This window comes from Euprymna scolopes, chromosome 11 (genome assembly GCF_053919585.1).
Source record: "Euprymna scolopes isolate OS-2025 chromosome 11, ASM5391958v1, whole genome shotgun sequence".
Lineage (NCBI taxonomy): Eukaryota > Metazoa > Mollusca > Cephalopoda > Sepiida > Sepiolidae > Euprymna > Euprymna scolopes.
This window is the reverse complement of record NC_136492.1, coordinates 17,523,549-17,546,188: the sequence shown is the minus strand read 5'-3', so window position 1 is coordinate 17,546,188 and position 22,640 is coordinate 17,523,549. Positions and strand designations below refer to the sequence as shown.

Sequence of the window (22,640 nt, the reverse complement as noted above, 5' to 3'; positions counted from 1 at the left end):
TCTACAATTCTTGACAGTATATGTTTCGTAGCGCAAAATCAATCACTTAATTATTATATCAATCAGTGAATCTATTATGCCCTTAACTCATCAGAAGAAATAGCAACAATCAATCCGTCAAAAGGAAATGAAGTGTGATTTGACATGATTAAAATCCGAAAAATTTGAATACCTTTTTATTTTTCCATTGTGCCATTTTGAATTTTATCAAACAAAATCACTAAACCCTAAATTCGTGCAAATAAATATTGTCAACTGAATTAAAGGAATAAATTATAAGATGGTCAACACCATGAATTTTGGAATATAGTTTTTTGTCATTTACTATATATATATATATATATATATATATATATATATATATATTAGTGTTGGAAGGATTAATTGGAATCGGGAATCGGAAAATCAGAGTTTTTTTGGGTATCGGAATCAGAAATGTTTTAGCATATGTTCTAATGTTAAACCGATTCCTAAAATGATCTTTTTTATTTGATTTTGGTTTAAGAAACATCTTCCACTGCTTGTAGTAATGATAAAATAATAAATATTTATTGATTTAAGCTTCCAGTAAGACTAAAATCTCTGGATCACTCCCTCACAAGTGTGTTTGAGAAAATATAGGCACATTTAAGATGTGTTTTTACGGTAATCGGGACAAAATAACACTTTTATGGTTAAATATTTAGAGATTTATAAAGAATCGAAATCAGTAATTGTATCGGAATCGGGAATTCAGTATGGAATCGGTAATCGTATTGGAATCGGGGAAAAAATTGGAATCGTCCCATCACTAATATATATATATATATATATATATATATATATATATATATATATATATATATATATATACAGTGATGATCATATTTATTGGCACGGTAAAATAAAAGTTAAATTTTGTCTAATAAATTCTAAAAAAGGGATTAAATTAAAGAAAATAACAAAGTATATTATGTATTTTTAACTGGCCTTTCCGATGCAGCAATCGGATTTTAGAAAAAATAAATAACAAAGGAACAACAAACATAATTGCAAAAAACCCTTGTTCAAAATTATTGGCACGGCTTTGTTTTTCTTTTAGTATCAGTATAATATCAATCAATTTCCGGTTTACGTGCTTTCTGAACTTTTTTATAGCCATATTATGCTTGTTTAACGCTAATTCAGTGAATAATTTTTTTCAGATAATTTTTAGATAGCGATTTATTTAAACTATTATAAGTGACTAAATTATAATTTTCAATCGCCATGGTTAAAACTAAGGAACACAGCGAAGACGTCAGGAAGCTTGTTGTAGCATGCCATACCAATGGGGAGGGCTATGATAAGATTTCAAAGAAGCTAAACCTTCCCAAATCCACTGTTAGAGCCATAATAAACAAGTTCAAATCGCAAGGCCACGTTATGAGTTTAGAGGGTAGAGGGAGAAAAAGGATTCTTTCCCCAAGAGATGAACGGAAAATTTAACACATTTAACAATACTGAACTCCACCTGCAGTTTACCATAGAACACCCAGACAACTCTGGCTCTCTCTCACTCCTTGATTTCAAACTTAACATCAAGGAAAATGTACAGAATTCTACAGGAAATCAGCCTGCAGACGTTTGTTTGTACACTTTAGATCCGCCTTACCCCTCAGACAAACTGAGCTATGCACATACAGAGATTTCACGCATACACAACAAGTGCACTAACACACCCGACAAAATTCGGCGCAGTAACAACTTCCTACACACCTTCTCCATAAACGGCTATCCCAATCCCCCCTTATCTTCATTCAGTAAAAGAAAAAAAAACACCAACGCCAAACTCTCTCAAATACCTGTTTTCTCAAGCTCCCCTTCTTCACCGATAGAATCTCCTCAGCTATCTGTAGAGCCATACACCACGAGAAGCTAGACATACAACTTATCCACATCGGCACCACCTTAAGACAGCACCTAACCCGGAAACACTCACCACATACACCCGACGCTTGCACCCTATCCAACTGCCCCATCCCAAATACAGGCTTATGTTTGCACACCCATGTGGTCTAGGACCTGCAATGAACTAAATGCAACAAATCCTACATTGGGAGTACCACTAGACCACTACACCACCGCATTAAAGAACATATACACACTAGAATCTCATGCAACAGTAACATTTGCGTTAGTATCCTTGCCTTAGTCAGAAACCTTGGAAATCTTAGAATTGCTGAAGCACTCCTCATTTCCAAACACAAACCTTCCCTGAATAACAGGCTAGAACTGAGCTCTCCCTTTATCCTGTGACCCCCTAATAACAAGAGAATCCATAGTAACAACACTATAAAAATTATAAAATATAAAAAAATATATATAATCTAAAAAAAAAAATAAATATAAAAATAAAATTAAATGGCAACACACAGTTACATACGCATAGGTATATAGAAAATAAAACATCCACATAATGCATACGTAAACTTAGAGATGGAATCCTGTTCCGAATATATAAATAGATACAGACCAAAGAGCACATGATATGAGTTAGAAGGTATATAATAAGATACATATATTAATACACACACATGGGCAAAATGCATATATATATATATATATATATATATATATATATATATATATATATATATTATATATGTATATATATGTATATACAAAGGGCGAATAAACCGTGTGTGTATGTATGTATTGGGGTGGAGAGGACTCCTGTAAGCCGTAGTGAAGGCAAGCTTTCAAGGAGAAGTAAACCTCTGATTTAAAAAGCCATATAGCGGGAGACCAGTACCCGCATTAAGATGTTCTGCAGTTTCACTTGTTGTTGGCTATCTTGTGTATTTGTGTGTGTGTATATGTGTATTGGGGTGGAGAGGGCTCCCGTAAGCCGTGGTGAAGGCAACCTTTCTAGGAGAAGCAAATCTCTGATTTAAAAAACCATAAAGCGTGAGACCAGTACCCGCATTAAGCTGGTCTGCAGTTTAATTTGTTGCTGGCTATCTTGCTCTTGCTTGTTGCTGAATCTCAACATTTTGAACAGAGAGAGAAACTTTGCTGTCGTATCAAAGCTAAGACTCTGTAACATCATCTGTGTATAGATACTCCCTCGGGCATTTGTCTATTAAAATGGTCATGTGGCGATGGAAGTCATTTTTGGGCTCATGGATAAGTGTCTGAGGGAGTGGCAATCGTCTGACAAGACGTTGCAATCATCATATATATATATATATATGTATATATATTTATATATATATATATAACCATCCCTCTTGAAGAAGCCCGCATAACCATCCCTCTTGAAGAAGCCCGCATAAATCGGGCGAAACGTTGAGTATCCAGGTCCTTCCACCTCCATTTTATTTCATATATATATATATGTATATATATATATGTAGGTGTATGTATATATATATATATGTATATATATATGTATATATATGTACATGTATATATGTATATGTATGTGTATATATGTATGTATATATATGTAGACATATACGTATATGTATATATATATATATATATGTATATATATATGAATAAATATATGCGTTCATCTGTATGTGTGTGTACGTTTATTTTCATGTGTGTGTGGGGTGGGGTTGAGAGGGCTCCCAAAAGCCTTGGTGAAGGCAAACCCTCTGGGTGAAACAACTCTCTGATTAAAAAAAAAAAACATAAAGCGGGATACCAGTATGTATGCCAATGACCGTCTTCAATGCCATGTCTGTTTGAGCGTGTGAAGTCGCCGGCAGGACTAAAAAAAGGTCATCGTCGTGGACTTAGGGAGTGGCATCTGTCTGACAAGACGTTTCAATCATCATATATATATATGCATATATATATGTATATATATGTATATATATATGAATGTATATATATTTATGGATATGTATATATATGTATATATATGTATATGTGTATATATATATGTAGATATATATCTACATATATGTATATATATGTATATATATGTATGTATATATATATTTTTTGTATATGTATATATATATTTATGTATATGTATATAAATATATTTATGTATATGTATATATATGTATACATATGTATGTATATGTATATATATGTATATATATGTATGTATATATATATGTATATATATGTATATATCTATGTATATGTATGTATATGTATATATATGTATACATATATGTATATATATATGCATATATCTATATATATATATGTATGTATGTATATGTATATATACATGTGTGTATATATATGTATATATATGTATATGTATGCGTGTATATATATGTATATATATGTGTGTGTGTGTATATACATGTGTGTATATATATGTATATATATGTATATATATGCGTGTATATATATGTATATATATGTGTGTGTGTGTATATATATGTGTATATATGTGTGTGTATATATATGTGTCTATGTGTATATATGTGTGTGTATATATATGTGTCTATGTATATATATGTGTGTATGTATATATATGTATGTATATATGTGCGTGTATATATATGTATATATATGTACATATATGTATATATATGCGTGTATATGTATATGTGTGCGTATATATATATGTGTGTGTACATATATGTGCATGTATATATATGTGGATGTATATGTATGTGAATGTATATGTATATATATATGTATGCATATATATGTATGTATATATATGTATATATTTATGTATATATGTATATATTTATGTATATATGTATATATGTATGTATATATATGTATATATGCATGTATATATATGTATATATATATGTATGTATATATATGTATATGTATGTATATATATGTATATATATATGTATCTATATATATGTATGCATATATGAATGAGCCAGCGCTCGCTGCCCACTTTTCTTCTGTTTGGAGTGAGGTTCAGTGTTGTGTGTGCCAAATAAAAAACAAATGGTGGTCTAACCTCTCCAGGGAGATTCAGACTGCCTACGATCATAGAAATATCAAGACATTCTACACTTTGCTTCATCAGGCTTATGGTCCGAAATCCTCTTCAACTACACCACTCCTGGCGAAGGACGGGAAAACCTTGCTGAAAACCTCAGATGAAATTAAGCATCGATGGCATGAACACTTTCATGATCTTTTTCATAACCCATCCAATGTTGATGTTGCTGCAATAGAAAGTATCCCTCAATGTTCCTTTTGTCCGGAACTTGATGTTGAACCGACTCTTGTGGAAACAGTTGACTGCATAAAACAGATAAACTTGAACAAAGCCCCTGGGCTGGATGGCATCCCTGTTGAGCTACTGATACATGGTGGTGTCAATGTACATTGTGTGGTCCACTCTTTGATACTGTCAGTATGGCAGGGTGACTCGGTTGCCCAAGATTGCTAAACCGATTGGAAAAGTATGTATGTCCTAATATCCTTTCGGAATCCCAGTCTGGTTTCAGAGGTGGGTGAGGAACTGTGGATATGGTGTTTTCTGCTAGACAGCTCTTGGAAAAATGTATTGAACAGCGTATGCCTCTTTGCCAGGTGTTTGTGGACTTAACCAAGGCGTTTGACACAGTCAACCGTGAGGCTCTCTGGAAAGTTCTGGAAGAATTTGGCTGTACACCTGCTTTTACAGACAAGTTCAAGCAACTTCATCATAGTATGAAAGGTCGCGTCAACTTCAATGGTCAGCTTTCGGAAGAATTCCCCATTGATAATGATGTGAAGCAGGGTGATATAGCTGCACCAACATTGTTTTCGCTCTATTTGACTGCTGTGCTCTGGTATGGTTTCCACGATTGTGATATGGGTGTTTATATTAGATTCCGAACGACTGGAAAGGTGTTCAACCTCAGAAGATTCCAAGCCAAAACACTTGTTAGTGATGGACTTGTTAGGGAACTGTTGTATGCTGATGATGCTGACCTGGTAACACACTCCCCAGTAGATATGCAACTAGTGATAGACCTCTTTACAAATGCTTGTACCTGCTTCGAACTGACAGCATTAATAAAACTAAAGTCATGTACACTCCCGCTCCCAATGATCTGTATGTGGAACCTGATATCTTCGTCTGTGGAAAGCGCCTTGAAGTCGTAAAAAATTTTGTCTACCTTGGGAGTGCCTTATCAAATGATGGCCTTCTTAATGCGGAAATAAGACAGAGAATCAGCAAGGCATCTAATGCTTTTGGAAGGTTACAAGATAGAGTCTGGTCTGACGGTGATCTAACTCTGACAACTAAAATTTCAGTATATCAAGCATGTATAGTACCATCCCTACTCTACGCATCTGAAACTTGGACCTTGTACCGGACACATATAGAATTGCTCGAGAGGTTTCATCAGCACTGCCTTAGACACATTCTTGGGTTAAAGTGGTATAGCTTTGTCCCTGATACATATGTCTTAAAAAAGGCCAAAACAACCAGTATTGCTACCATTGTTATTAAGAACCAGTTGCGTTGGGCGGGTCATCTCATCCGGTTTGAAGACTATCGTTTCCCAAAACAATTGTTCTATGGTGAGCTCTTTCTTGGGAAAAGACACCAGCAAAAGCCCAAAAAACGTTTTCGTGATAGCGTCAAGGAGAGTCTGGTGAGCTTTCATATTCCTGTTGACAGTTGGGAGTCCCTAGCGTATGATCGCAAGCAGTGGAGGACACTGATATACAGGGGTGCAGAACACTATGAAGCAGCCAAAATAGACCGAGAGAAGCTTAAGAGAGCATGTAGGAAATGCCAAACCTTGCCGCCCAACCATGGAGATCTCTGGATCTGTAAGGTGTGTGATCGGGCTCTGTTGTCGAAGGCAGGTTTTGTTAATCACATGAAAGCCCACGATGATACAGGTTCCGCTGCTGTTAGTCTCATACAAATCAGTGAGCGTTTTCAGTGTCATGTCTGCTTGAGGGTGTGCAAGTCGCTGGCAGGGCTAAAACGTCATATTCGGGCATATGGACTTTTAGTGACTGAGGGAGTGGCTCTCGTCTGACAAGACGTTGCAATCATCATATATGTATCTATATATATGTATGCATATATGCATGTATATATATGTATATATATATGTATATATATGTATGTATATATATGTATATATATATGTATGTATATATATGTATATATATATGTATCTATATATATGTATGTATATATGTATGTATATATATGTATATATATATGTATGTATATATAAGAAAATCATCGTCAATCATCATCATCATATGTATATATATATATATATATATATATATATATATATATATATATATATATATATATATATTTCAGAGGAAACATAATTTAATTTAAATACCAAAAAAACAAGAAATGGGCAGGTGAAATTAACATTTTCCCTAAGGCCTTATCGTCTGACCCTCTAAGAGGAAACGTCAGAATGATAGATTAAAAACTAAGAAAACGAATGAGGGAAGAGGGGAATTTTGGTTTCAGTTGGAAGAACAGTGGAGAAAAAAAAAAAAAAAAAAAAAAAAATTCTCACTGTTCAGGTGGTTTTAAATCAATGAATATCTCCAACTGATGTCTCAGAATCTTTTGTCTACACAGGCTAGGTCGAGAGTTGTTAATAACTAACGCCTCAATGATATTGAGATGATAGTTCGACCTAGCACTGTATAAAACAGAAAACCACCCATCGGAATATTGATCGGCACACCTATTTATACTCAACAGGTGATCGCCAATGGCAGACTCATGAGCCTGGGAGTGCCCGGATGCTCTCGAAACCTGGTGTAGTCGAATATCCCGAGGGATATGTTGGGATATTCTCATTTCTAATCTTTGGGATGTTTTGCCAACGTAGTCAGCTCCACACTGACAAACGAATTTATAAACAACAGAGTTCTTTTGAATGGTTGGCAAAACATCTTTACGAAAAGAAGAGAAAAAGGTTCGAGTTGTGTAAACTACTCTAAGCATAGTAGCTGGAAAACAACGTTGAGTAGCAGAAGAAATCCTTTTAACAATATGAAGGCCATCAGGACCCAACCATGGTAATTTTAGATAAATGGGACACCGTGATGGACCAATATGTTTACCGCTATTAAATGTAGTAATTTTACGTTCAATAGTAGATTTTATTATATTAATGGGATATCCATTATTAAGAAAAATATTTGTGATTTCACCAAGTTCCGTATCAAGACGGTTTGGTGAACAAATCATAAGTGCACGATGCGTAAGAGCGCTAATGAGGTTTATTTTTCTAGACTGAGGGGCAAAAGAAAACCAATTAAGATAGAGCCCTGTAAATGTAGGTTTTCTATAAACAGAGGTCTCAAACGTAGTACCAACTTTAGAAACACGAACGTCGAGGAATGGGAGAGAGCTACAGTCTTCAACCTCCATAGTAAATTGTAAAGATGGATGCAGGTTGCAAAGAAGACGAAGAAACTGTTCAGCTTCGCTCCGAGAGGGAAAGCATGCAAAAGTATCATCAACGTAGCGTGTGTAGAATGCTGGCTTAGTAATTTTGGAAAATAATTCGTTTTCCAAAAATCCAACGAAAATGTTGGCTAACGAAGGACCAAGAGGGCTACCCATAGATATCCCATCAATTTGACGGTACATAATGTTGTTGAAACTAAAGGAGACTGATTTAGTAGCAAGTTCCATTAGTTCAACGAAAATTCGTTCAGGAAATTGTGGAGATTTTAAGGGGCCACGGTATAGATAGTCAGCACAAATACCAATGGTTTCATCCAAAGGTATATTAGTAAAAAGACTATTAATGTCAAAGGAAGCCAAGAACTCGGTATTTTTAGATAAAGGTAATTTTTGTATCTGAGATACGAATTGAAAAGAATCAGAGATACAATGGACCGAATAAAAAGAAAGCACAGGTTTAAGAAGATCAACTAGCCATTTACCAAGTTCGTGTTGTGCAGAACCCAACATAGATAAAATGGGTCGCAAAGGAATGTTGGGTTTATGGACCTTGGGTAAACCGTACATTCTAGGCCTTTGAGAACCGATGGGTCGGATTCTATCATAAATCTCCTTAGAAATAAATTCGCTTTTATGAAGTTGAAGAAATCTTTTCTGGATTTTTATTTCCATACGAAAAGTATCATCATGGCTTAAATCACCCAAACGGAGAAATTTACTTTTATCGTCCAAGATTTGTAACATTTTGGAGATATAATCCGTTTTGTTAAGTATAACAACGCCCGATCCTTTATCCGGGCGAGAAAGGTAAATGTCGGGATTAGACCTAATTAATTTTGCCGCTTCAAAATGATTTTTCTGCCAAACAAAATCACTAGATTTAGTATTTATGGCAGAAAACCTCCGACCTAATTCGCCCAACTGAATTTTAACACTAGTTAATTCATCAGTAGAGATAGGCGAATGGTGTTTTAATTGAGTATACAATAATTCAATTTCACTAAATACTGAGATTTTATCAACAGAAGGGGGAGGAATGCAAAATTGTAAGCCAGCAGATAAAACAAATTCTTCTGTATTGGACAAAACATGAGAAGAATAATTAAATATATGTTTATCCAAATTTGTTATAATCCCAAACTTCTTAGTAATTAATTTTTTTTAAATATTTATCATAAGAAGAAGTACATTTAATACGGGTAAAATTATCGCCGATGGATAAAAACCTAGAAAAACGGAGTTTATCAAAGAAAGATAGTTCTTTCCAAACCATGGCCCAAAGAAAAAGGTGTTTACTACGTAACGAATTATATGTATCAGAATTAAACAGGATTTCATCTTGTAGGAAAACACGTTGAACTGCCAACGTATTTCTACATTTAATTTTAGAAATACGATGGCAGATATAACCGGGAGCAACATGATTTAGGCGGCAAGATTTAAGAAATTCCATCCTACACTTCAAAACGATTAACTTATTTTTAATACGTATAACTTTGTTTAACGTTTTGATAAATTGTGAGTTGTACCGACCTCGAAAATATGTAAGTAAATTTTTGGTACAGCAGAATGGAAGGAGAAATTTCAGAGGAAACATAATTTAATTTAAATACCAAAAAAACAAGAAATGGGCAGGTGAAATTAACATTTTCCCTAAGGCCTTATCGTCTGACCCTCTAAGAGGAAACGTCAGAATGATAGATTAAAAACTAAGAAAACGAATGAGGGAAGAGGGGAATTTTGGTTTCAGTTGGAAGAACAGTGGAGAAAAAAAAAAAAAAAAAAAAAAAAATTCTCACTGTTCAGGTGGTTTTAAATCAATGAATATCTCCAACTGATGTCTCAGAATCTTTTGTCTACACAGGCTAGGTCGAGAGTTGTTAATAACTAACGCCTCAATGATATTGAGATGATAGTTCGACCTAGCACTGTATAAAACAGAAAACCACCCATCGGAATATTGATCGGCACACCTATTTATACTCAACAGGTGATCGCCAATGGCAGACTCATGAGCCTGGGAGTGCCCGGATGCTCTCGAAACCTGGTGTAGTCGAATATCCCGAGGGATATGTTGGGATATTCTCATTTCTAATCTTTGGGATGTTTTGCCAACGTAGTCAGCTCCACACTGACAAACGAATTTATAAACAACAGAGTTCTTTTGAATGGTTGGCAAAACATCTTTACGAAAAGAAGAGAAAAAGGTTCGAGTTGTGTAAACTACTCTAAGCATAGTAGCTGGAAAACAACGTTGAGTAGCAGAAGAAATCCTTTTAACAATATGAAGTTTATCAAAGAAGGGTCAGACGATAAGGCCTTAGGGAAAATTTTAATTTCACCTGCCCATTTCTTGTTTTTTTGGTATTTAAATTAAATTATGTTTCCTCTGAAATTTCTCCTTCCATTCTGCTGTACCAAAAAGTTACTTATATATATATATATATATATATATATATATATATATATATATATATATATATATATATATATATATATATCCGGGGTACAAAATCTCATTATTGCAATCATGACAGGAAGGTCCGTTTTGATGATCATGAGGAAAAGTTGAAAATTAAAATTAAAAAAAAAATCATCGGGGAAGCTATCCGATCAGTTTAGTACTCATTTATTCGAGGGATTTCCTTCTTTTCTTTTTGTTTTTTTTTAAAAGATCGAGTTAAATAGAGGCGATACGTTTAAAATATAGCGATATAATGTAAAAAAAAGAAGAAAAACCCGGGACACACGTATGATATCATCTAGAGACTGATCACTTTCAAACCTAAGAGACATTCCCTCTGTTTTCAGAGAGAAGGCTTCTTCCAGCGAACATGAATTGTCTTTAAGATCTACAGATGATAGGTCGAATGAGCATGACTCAGAATAGTGGATGAGTCAGTTTTAAAGTTCGTGGCACATGCCAGGTTTTTAAGCAAATGATCAGCTCTAGAAAACCCGGATGTATTAATAAGAACGTCCGTTGGTAGGTAAGTCTCATTCCTGATTTTGCTAGGTACGTATTTTTGGACTCTACTATGAAGTCTTCACGACGTCCAATCCACGTAGTCAGCACTGCAACTACATTTAAATTCATAAATTACATTATTATTATGGTGGTGGTGGGGGTTAGAACGTCTTTGCAACAAAATACCATTAACGGTTCGTAAAGAACTGAACACGTATAATTTAAGCAAAATAGCATCTTTCCACTGTTGAGCTGATTTGGTTGGCAAACTTCTCACTTACTGATCCCAACCACGGTAAGTATAAATCGGACATTTTGTCACGGTACTTATTTTATTTGGGAAAATGAAATGTCCGAATCGGTGTGTCAAGGTGATTATGCCTTATGTGATATGTTTATTACTGCGACACGACAATTAAGTAGATGTTGCTGGTTTTAATTGAATACCGTATATTTCGGCGTATAAGGCGATCATTAGATAAGACGAGGTACAAAATTGGAGCAAATGTTAATAAATTCATCATATATCGGTTTTATAAGACGACTTCTAAATCACGGAACCATGTTTGTTTAGCCTAGGCTAGAGATTGACACACCCAGTATCTTATGAAATATTGGTTTTTAAAGATGATTTTTAACTTTAAGGGTCGTCTTATACGCCGAAATATACGGCATTTTGAGTTGTAAATTTCCGTCTTATAACGAAGAAACGCCAAAAGCAGTAAAAGTTTCAGAAATTTTTATAATCGTTTGCTTTTCTATTCAACTTCTTTCTTTAAATATTTATTTATTTATTTAATTATTAATGGAGACAGTTTTCGAAGACAATTAGCGAAAAATTGAGTTTTGCAAAAAAAAAAAAAAAAAAAAAAGAAATAAACAAGAGAGCTCGAATCGTAACAAAAGATAATTATTTTCTAAAAACTGATGATTTTAAGCCAATTTAGCAAAACTCAGTGTTCGCTAATTGTCTTCGGAAACGGTTTTCATTAATAATTAATTTTCTAACTTATCATTTTTCGTAATTTTTGTATATGTTTCTTACTACGACATGTCAATTAAGTAGATACCATTGATTTTAATTGAAATTGGATATTTCAAATTTTGAATTTTGGTCTTATAAAGAAGAAGCACCAAAAGCAGTAGAAGTCTCATAAATTTTACTGTTTTTTTTATTTTATTTTATATTATTTTTGTTTATATAGAATTATTAAAAAGATGTTCTCATCATTTCAGAGTAGTTATCGGATAAGCGGATGCTTGGAGTGGCCCGTGGTGAAGGATGTTGTCGATTACCGACGTCAGGTGAAAAACCTCATCTTAGACGTTATTGAGACAACAGCATTGAAATTGCCGATCACAATGGATAGTCCGTGGGTATGTTTTATTTATTACTAGCAGGACAGGCCGCCCGGCGTTGCTCGGTCGTAAAATACGCATAAATATTACATGTTAATTAATGCACATTTCTTATTTTTTGTGAACAGAAATAAACGTATTAAACATAACTTTAAAGTCTTTTAAAAAATTAAGTAAAAAAAAAAAGCGGAAAGAAACTGAGACATATGCTTCGAGATTTATGTTTTTTTTTAAACAATTAATTTCTTGTACTAACAAGAAAAAATACTCGAGCTGAGATCGAACCCAAAACCTAACGGCAGCGAGTCAAGTACAATAACCATTAGCCCAACTGAATACGAAAAGTGTTTTCAAGCCTTCTTATTCTTAACATAATGTGGACGATTATCGCATGCGCAGTCGTGAAACAGTTGACAAGCAGATAAAAATCCGACGGCCTCCACGTACCGACTGTTTAATTTTGACCCCTTAGCAGCCCTTTTTTCCGGATGAAAAGGGATTAAAAAGTTTTCCACGTGTCTGAATACTCTTTTTACCAAATTTCAAGTCTGTTGATCAAAATTCGTTGAGTATATAGGTTGAGAAGTATCCTTACACACACATTCTCACTTTTATAGATATATAGATAGATTGTAACAATCACTTAATCGACAGTTTTAGTGACTTATATTTTTCTCTTTTTCTTTTTTCCCTCTTTTTCCTTTTTTTCCTTTCTCTCCGTATACCTGTCTGTCGTCCGTCCTCTCTCTAATCAATTTGAATTCCTCCTCCCCTTCCTCCTTCTGGCTTTATTTCTATACTTCTTAACTATTTCCCCCAACGATATTATTCCTTCCTTTCTTCCTCACTTTTTTTTACCCCCTTTAAGTTATTTTTGTAATAAATACGAATATCGATTGTGAGTTTTTGCATTGTAAGTCAGATGCTGATCTAACTGGCCCACCTCGTTTGAAAAGGCTCGTTTTTGGGTTGAAATAATTTTCTTTTAACCACCATGTATGATCTGCTTCGCATTGAGCTCTCACACTAAGGATGTTGTATGGTCAAACGGTATATAAACAGGATCCATATAACTGATGACTCTGTAACGTTGTGATATATACAGTGTATGACGTCTAGTGGATAAAATAACATATCTCTTTCCGTTGCGTCTTCGTCTTTTCTCATTTTTTACGTTCATCTCCCTCCGAAGGAAACCAAACAACAATAGGTTATACATTTCATATAACTTTATTCTTATCATTCCATCGGAGTTGCAAGACGGTGTAATTTTCTATATTATGCTAAAGTAGAGTTTCTCCCAGTATCCCAAACGCGGAGACGATCTCTTTTGTGTTAACTTGCCCGTCTGTTTCCAAATTCTAAACTAAACTGCCTTTCTGTCAAAATCTATCCCATTGTGTCATTAACTCACGTGACATTCTGATCATGTGATGTCATCACTAAAATTATCTCCATTGTTTAAGTTATTAACATTCTTGTTTGTTTTAATATTACTACATTAACATTCCTAAGACATTTCCAGCATAGTATTTTTATTCTTTCCTACAGAAGAGATGTTACAAGTTTGTTTTTATCGTTATTTTCATGGCAATGCTCGTCTAAGCTCTAATCTATGCCCCCCACTCCACCGGCCTGACTTTCACGAAAAACAGTCGTCTACTTGAGACCACTATCAATAATTCTCCCCATTCTTAATCTGTACTTAAACCTAAACGTAAATTCCATAAACAAAGCTTCTTTCTTAGAACTGCACACCCGTGGAACTCTGTTCCGTTTTTCTGCTTTCCAACTTACTATAATATGGTCGTCTTCAAGTCCAACGTAAACAAGTTCTTGTTGAGCCACCTCCTTAAATCATCTAATTTACCAAATTTCCATTACTAACAATTACTACGACATTTTCCAATTGACTAGTGTACGCGCATTAACCCTTATCATCGAGTGGCTTACGAGCCTTGATAAGTGGCGACTCCTTTGTAAAATATTTCGTTTTGATACATATTTTCTTGACATCACAAAAGATCATAATAGTAATCGTTAGATTACTTGATATTCCCCGGCAGAAACCGCTTTATGTTTTTGGATTAACACGCACGCACACACACACACACACACACACACACACACACACACACACACACACACACACACACACACACACACACACACACACACACACACACACACACACTCTCTCTCTCTCTCTCTCTCCTTCCCTCTCTCTTTCTCTCTCTCATATATCAATTTTATTTATTTAAAACAATTTCTTTGCAAGTGGTCCCTCCTCATGGGAATTGAGCATGAACGAATACACCTGGAAACCTCTTCTGTCCTCATTCGTCAACTTCCGATTTATATGGTGGTCAAACCTGCTGGATGGAAGTATGCTGCAGTGAAATCAGGTAGTATATTTTATTACGAATTCTTTGCTACGTGAAAGAAATATTGTATAGAATATATTAGAAGAAACAACGAAAAATAGCAATATACATGCACGAATAGTTTAAGTAAGTATTCATATTCACATGCGAAATGTATGGATTTTGCTAAACTTCTGATCTATTATTCTGATATGCATAAAACGAACAAAATAAGTATATAACACTTCAGTATATATAATTGAACTTAAAGGGGCGGTTAGAATCTTTAAAAAAAGATATCTCTGTTGGAATATATAAGATAGCGGGTGAGTCTTTGGCATTCGGTAGGATGCCCCCATCCCAACTTGAACAAACTGACAAGAAAACTGTAACAAAAAAAAAACAACAAAAAAAAAAAACGGAAAATAGAAATTTTACCAAGTCGCTTTTGCTTGCAGGAATCATGACCTGACGACTGTAATAAAATACATTAAAAAGAAATGAAGAGTAAAACGCGTGATTGATATAAAGCCGTTTTGTTTTGATGAATACCAAGCTGTTAATCTATTAATGTGTTAATCGAGAATGCAGAAGTATTTTTTTTTTGAATAGATGTCTGAGTCATCTATCATGAAAACATGTTTTAAAATATATAAAATATATAAAATAAAATAAACATTTTATTGATATGAAATCCCAAACGATTAACATAGATAAAATAATTGAAGATTTATGTTAAACGTTTTAAATAATTTTGTTGGAGAATAAAAAAATGTTCAAAACGACTCCAAGAAAAATTAAAGATTCTAATTTTAACTCTGATAACCGGAGAGCGACACAGCTACGTCACTTACCGTTTCTCTTTCATCTCTCGCTCTTTTTTCTGCTGAACTCTCGACCAGTCAAGATGTAACGAGAACCGCTCTTGGTTGGCACCGGCCACCACCCAGCGCTCCTGACTAACCCGTCAGCCTCTCACCAATCGCAAGTAACGTTACTAATTTCTCAACGGACTCTTATTCTTTCTATCTATATTCTTATTATTTCTCATGTAAATTTATGTAAATAAATCGGCATTCTTTCACTTATATATATATATATATATATATATATATATATATATATATATATATATATATATATGATGGCTACATATAGACCAATATACATAATGATTATTTAAAAAAATAAAAAATTAAAATAAAGGCCAGATTTTTTTGATTTTTTTTATTTTTTATTTTTTAAATAATCATTATGTATATTGGTCTACATGTAGCCATCATTAAATTCTGCACCCCTCGAAAGATTTTCATATATATATATATATATATATATATATATATATGTATATATATATATATATATATATATATATATATAAAATTACAATTAAATTTACCAAAATGATCCAAGATGGTAAAATTAAAGTATAATATAAATATTAAAGAATTAATATTTATAAAGTTATCTCAGCCAGATGTAAAAGCTCGATAAAACCAAATAGGAGATAGAGCTTATAATACGAGCAAACAGTTAATAAAACATGTTTTTTTTCAACTCTTTTTCAAAGTGTTTTTAACATGTTTTATTAACTATATATATATATATATATATATATATATATATATATATATATATATATATACTCGGGTTTATATTATACGGATATGTAGAAATACTACATTGATTAGTGGAAATGATCAGTGGTTGAAAAAAGATCAAAATGACCTGTTTGACATTTCCATGGGGTCTTTAGATTCTGCTGAAATGACAGACTTAGTAGGTCTATTCATACTATACAACTTAACCAAAGATATCAATGTCATGGATATAGGCTTGTATCGTGATGATGGACTGATGATCATAAAGCAATCCAACGGCCCTAAATGTGAAAGAACCAAAAAGATTATATTAAATGAATTCCGTAGAATTAAATTAAAAGTGGATATTATATCAGATGTTAAAACTGTAAATTTTTTGGATGTGAACTTTGATTTAAGGAAAGACATCTACCAACCATATAGGAAGGAAAACTCAAACCCAATTTATGTACACCCCCTATCAAATCACCCAAAATCTATCATTAGGCATATCCCCAAATCCATTAGTAAAAGAATCAGTGACAATTCTTCCAATCTTGAAACATTTAATAAACATAAATGTTTCTATAACAGGGCCCTTAAGGATAGTGGATACAAAAACACGTAAATTGAGTTCATAGAACCAACACACCCAAACACAAATACAAATAGAAACAGTAAGAGAAAAATCCTGTGGTACAATCCCCCTTTTAATCTGAAACTTAAAACAAATCTAGGAATGAAATTCTTAAACTTAATTAAAAAGCACTTCCCTATTAATAACATACTACATAAAATTTTCAATAAAAATACAATAAAACTTAGTTATAGCTGTAATGAAAACCTTGAAAAAATAATTAAAAAACATAATAACAAAATATTAAACAAAAATAGCACACCCATTGCTACCGAAGGGTGTGACTGTAGAATTAAATCAAAATGTCCTCTTAAAGGAAATTGTCAAATTACTTCTGTAGTGTACAAAGCAACTATTTCTACTAAGGAAAATCCTAATTGAAAAAATATTACATAGGAATTACAAATACCAATTTTAAAGAAAGATTTACAGGTCACAAGTGCTCTTTTGAAAATAATGAGTACAAAAATAAAACTCCCTTGTCTAAATATTACAATGAACTAGTAGAGCAAGGTTACTTCCCAATAGTAAATTGGAAAATTTTAAAGAAAGCTAAAACCTGTTCATCTTTAAACTCACCTTGCTACCTATGTCTTTATGAGAAATTATTTATACTTACTTTTAGAGAAAGAGATAAATTATTAAATAAGAAGCACGAAAATTCAATTAATTGCGAACATTATAAAAACCATCTTTTAAGTAATTTAGTTTAGATATAAAATTTAAATAAATTAAAAATTGTCACTGATTTCTATAATTTATTAAAATACTATTTATATACTTTCTCCTCGCCTGATTTCATTCTTTACTTCCCCTATCTTATATACTTGCGTGTCTATGTGTATATGTATGTGTCTATGCGTTTATTTTTTGACCGTGTGTACTTAGATTTATATATTTCTATATTATTTTGTATACCCTCCCATATTTATTCAATCCATTTGTATGCTTTTATGTGTGTATGCATCTATCTGTACTCTTACCAAATAATTTGTATTCATATGTATTTCTATATATATAGTTTATGTGAATTATACATATTTATGTGTGCGTATATATATGTGTGTGTGCGTTGTTGTATATTAGTATATGACTGTGTGCATTTATTTGTGTATTTTTTGTATGTATGTTTATATATATATGTTTATTTGTATGTCTGTTGGTTCTCTGTGGGTATATACATATATATTTTATTATTTTTAATTTTGTTACTATCTACCTGTATGTCGCTACTTTTGAGTATTTTGTTGATTTAATTACTTCTTTGCCTGAATATATTTATATATTTATATGCAAGTGTACTTGTTTCTATGTTCTTAGTTGTATTAATTTGTGATTTAATATGACTTTATATTTATACTTAACTAGCTTAAACTTTCAATTTAATAGTTTAGAGTTACACCTTTACTTATATGCATGTGTATATATATGTGTGTATATGTATATGTATGTATATGTGTATATATATATGTATATGTATATATGTGTATATGTATGTGTATGTATGTGTATATGTATGTATATATATATATATGCATTGTATTCTTTTTATATACATAAATATTAGTAGATTATTATTTATAATTATTAGTCCTATTTAATTTATTTAATCCCCTCTTATGGCTAAATATGTTATATTAAAAAGATAATAAATATTAATTTTATTCTGTTTATTCTTCTTCTTCTTCTTCTTCTTCTTCTTCTTATTATTATTATTATTACTATTATTTTTATTATTACTATCATTATTATTATTAATAATAATTTTAATATTTTATCATTATTATTTTTTTCTTTTATTTATATATTTATTTAATAAAAACGCGAAAACTTTAAATTTATATCATTTAGTATAAAGGGCTTAATTAATTGTAGACGTATGTTTGAACTGCGTTGATATTACTCGTGGACGTATGTGAGATGATAAATATGTTGGTTGGATACATCCGCTGTCTTTTTTGACATGTTCATTTCTAACGCTTAGATTGTATTTTCTGTTTGTATTTGTAATAACGTCTCATTACTGAATTGTATAATTGTTCATAAATTGGTTGACACGCAGATCTTTTTCTTTTTCTATTTACTGCCAAATTCTTACTTTCTCTCTTTAACTATATCTCATCATTCTTTCTTTTCCCTTCTAGTCCTTATTCTCTTTATAATAACCATTTATATCTTTTTTCTTTTCCTCTCCATATTATATATATATTTTTCTCTCTATTTTCTTTCTCTATTTATTTTCTTTCTCTATTTTTTTTAAATCACTCTCTCCATTATAATCTTTTAACTTTATTTAAATTGCCCCTCCCTCTTTACATCTTATAATTAAAGTTCTGTGTTTTAAGTTTTTTAACTCCAACTTTTAAAGAGTTCCTACCTAAAATAAAAATCCATTATTCATTGAACTTTTGAAAAGTCGCTGCCTGATGATATCTGTTGTTTGATTGAAACAAGTGGCTATTTGTAGCAGCGGAGTGTGAGCATGTTTATATAACAATAAACAACTATTATAAATATATATATATATATATATATATATATATATATATATATATATATATATATATATATATATCAGTATGTTTTCTCGTCATCTTTATGCGCCCTTTTGCTTTTCAATCACTACCATTCAATTCATTAAATTACACATGAAGACGTGATCGTCTACAAATAAGCATTCCTGTTACCCACTACAACCTCCGTTCGATTGTGGCTTGTTTGGTTTAATCCAGTTAAAACAGCCCGGGTCTTTCAATCGTAGGCATGTCCCCTTTCTTGCAAAGATTCATATGGATGGCTCTTAAACTTCTTGATCTTTCTTTCTCATCAAATATTTTTTGGAGCCCATACATCAGATCTATTGCCCTTTCTGCTTCTCTTGAAGTTGGTTCTCACTATCGCTCTAAACATTTTCTCACACCTGGCGTTGTTCTCTGTTGTCTACAAATCTACTATCAAACCAAGTATGGAGTATTCTTGTCATATTTGAGTTGAAGAATCTCTGTCCCATCTGTAGGTTCTCCATAAGGTACAAGAACGTATCGCAGCCTCATAGACGTGATGCTGCTAGTCTCAGTCTTTTTTCTAAAAAATAATTACTATTATGACATGTGCTCTTCAGAATGTTCTGATCTATTCACCGCTTCCTTTGTTCCCGCTCGTTTGACTCATTGGTCTTCATCAATTCATCGCTCTGATACTTCATTGTAATACAGTTTCTTATTCCAGTAACTTCTTTCCAAGAATCGAATGCTTGTGAAACGCTCTTCCTGTTAACTGTTTTTCTCCTATCTTTTTCTTTTTTTTTTTTTTACAAAGGAGTTACCATTTATCAAGGCCTGGAGGCCACTCAAAGATAATGGTTAATGAGTGTATGGTAGTCAATGGGGTAATGTCGTAGTAATCGTTAGTAGTGTAAATTTGGTAAATTGGATTACTTAAAGGAATGACTCATCAAAAACTTGTTTACATTGGACTTGAAGACGATCATATTGTAGTCAGCTGGAAAGCAGGGAAACTGAAGAAGATCGCCCATATTTTTTGGGACGTAAACAGTGATCTACCGTTCGTCAGTGTAGCGTGATTGTTCTAGAATTCGAACCTCAAACCATATGTATTATGGTCGAGTTTGCTAACCGTTACGCCAGGCGACTTTGTGTTATTTTTATCGCTTATAAACTTACGTCGATTTTTTTTATTTTTATTTAATAACGATAATACGGTTATTCTCCAACCTTGGAGATCCTGGAAATTATTTTTCCTTAGAAGATCGCCATATCCTTATATATATACAACTTGTTTACATTGGACTTGAAGACAACCATATTGTAGTCAGTCGGTTTAGTTACTCCAACCGAGAGATCTTTTTAAGATTCTAACCGTTCTTTTAAGTGCAATTGTTTGTAATTCTCTTGCACTTGGTTCACCGAGTATATTCGCCAAATAGTTTTTGAAATTCTTTTTCATTAGCCCGGTTGCTCTTATCATGACTGGTAGCGATCATAATATAAGGATCGAATACAACAAAGTATAAATATGTGTATGACTTAAAAACTAATGAATGATTAGCAATGAAAATTTTATCAAATAAAAATTAATTAAAAAAATAACTGCTAATCAAAGCGTTGACTATGTGTAGTTTTTTTTTTAGGGGGTTGGGATAAGTGGGTCTAGTATTTCTTTTCTTTCAAGACTTTAAATGTTTTTCTCTTTTTTTTTTTCTTTTTAGTTCCTGCGGTTACCGAGAACCCATTTATAGTCGTGGAAAGTAACAAAGTCACTCTTGGTAAGCCAACGGATTTCCCTTCTTACGGATGGGACAACGAATACGGTCAGACTACCATCAAGTAAGTGTACACGTCGATCCCAAAGCTTATCGGTGATAACGCCGTTTCAAAATTGAAGCTTGATAGATCAACGGATTTGTAAGTTCTCCAAGAATCGAAAGCGTTTATGATACATATGGAGCATAAATTTGTATTTTTTTAACGTAAAAAAGATATAATTAAGCTGGTATTTCTGTTATTTTTAACAATGATTCCTTATATATATATATATATATATATATATATATATATATATATATATATATATATATACAGGGTGACCCCCCCAAAAAAACGGACCCCAACTCTAATTAGGCCCCGTTTCTTAGTGTTTTTTTCCGAATGAAATGAAACTTTGGTCATAACTAGTTTATTATATTCAAAACATCACATCAAAACACTAGGGTCTTTGGCCTTTTTATTCCTCCGTTCTACAGCATAGATGGCCTCCATTTAGCTTTTGTTTTTTTGGGTATTCAGAATGTTAACGGATGTTTCTTGCTATCGTCTTCTTCTACCCATGATCTCTCCCGTCAAACCAATCTGTTCTATTCTGCTTCTCTTTTTCATACTCTAATAAGAACATTAATTTTATTTATTGCGGACAATTATCCTCATATTTTTTATTCGTTGGTTCACGACGTTTCGGCCAACTATTCCTCTGGCCTTCGTCAGGTGCTAACCGTGACGGATATGAACTCTGAATCTCCTGACTGCATTCATTGCAATTACTGCCTTCCGTAGTTGTTGTCGTCTCACCACGTTTTGGGCAAATAAGCCTCTGGCCGGCCTTTGGGTAGGTATTGAAACCGCTATCTTTAGACAATCATTACCTGGAACCGTAGAGATTCAACGTTTCTATCAACTGCGCCACGGGCCCCGAAGGGTAATTGTCCACAATAAATAAAATTAATAAACAATACTCATCTCAAAGAATTCCAATTAAATAATAATACTAATAAGAATAGTGCGAAAAAGACAAATGAGGAAATAAACTACTGGACAAAAGTGAAGGAACGATTTTGTTCAAAATAAAAACAGAA

The 22,640-nt window shown here is 32.8% G+C and overlaps 1 protein-coding gene across 4 annotated transcripts in view; it reads left to right on the top strand.

Annotated features, from left to right (window-relative positions):
• Positions 1-22,640, top strand: part of LOC145287777 (uncharacterized) — a 175,599-nt gene that overhangs the window by 81,826 nt on the left and 71,133 nt on the right. For all 4 annotated transcript variants that reach the window (XM_080135603.1, XM_080135600.1, XM_080135602.1 and 1 more), the window contains exons 6-8: positions 12,570-12,710; positions 14,971-15,097; positions 21,501-21,618. In XM_080135603.1, the coding sequence (XP_079991729.1) occupies positions 12,570-12,710; positions 14,971-15,097; positions 21,501-21,618 (386 nt within the window). The remainder of the gene's footprint in view (positions 1-12,569; positions 12,711-14,970; positions 15,098-21,500; positions 21,619-22,640) is intronic.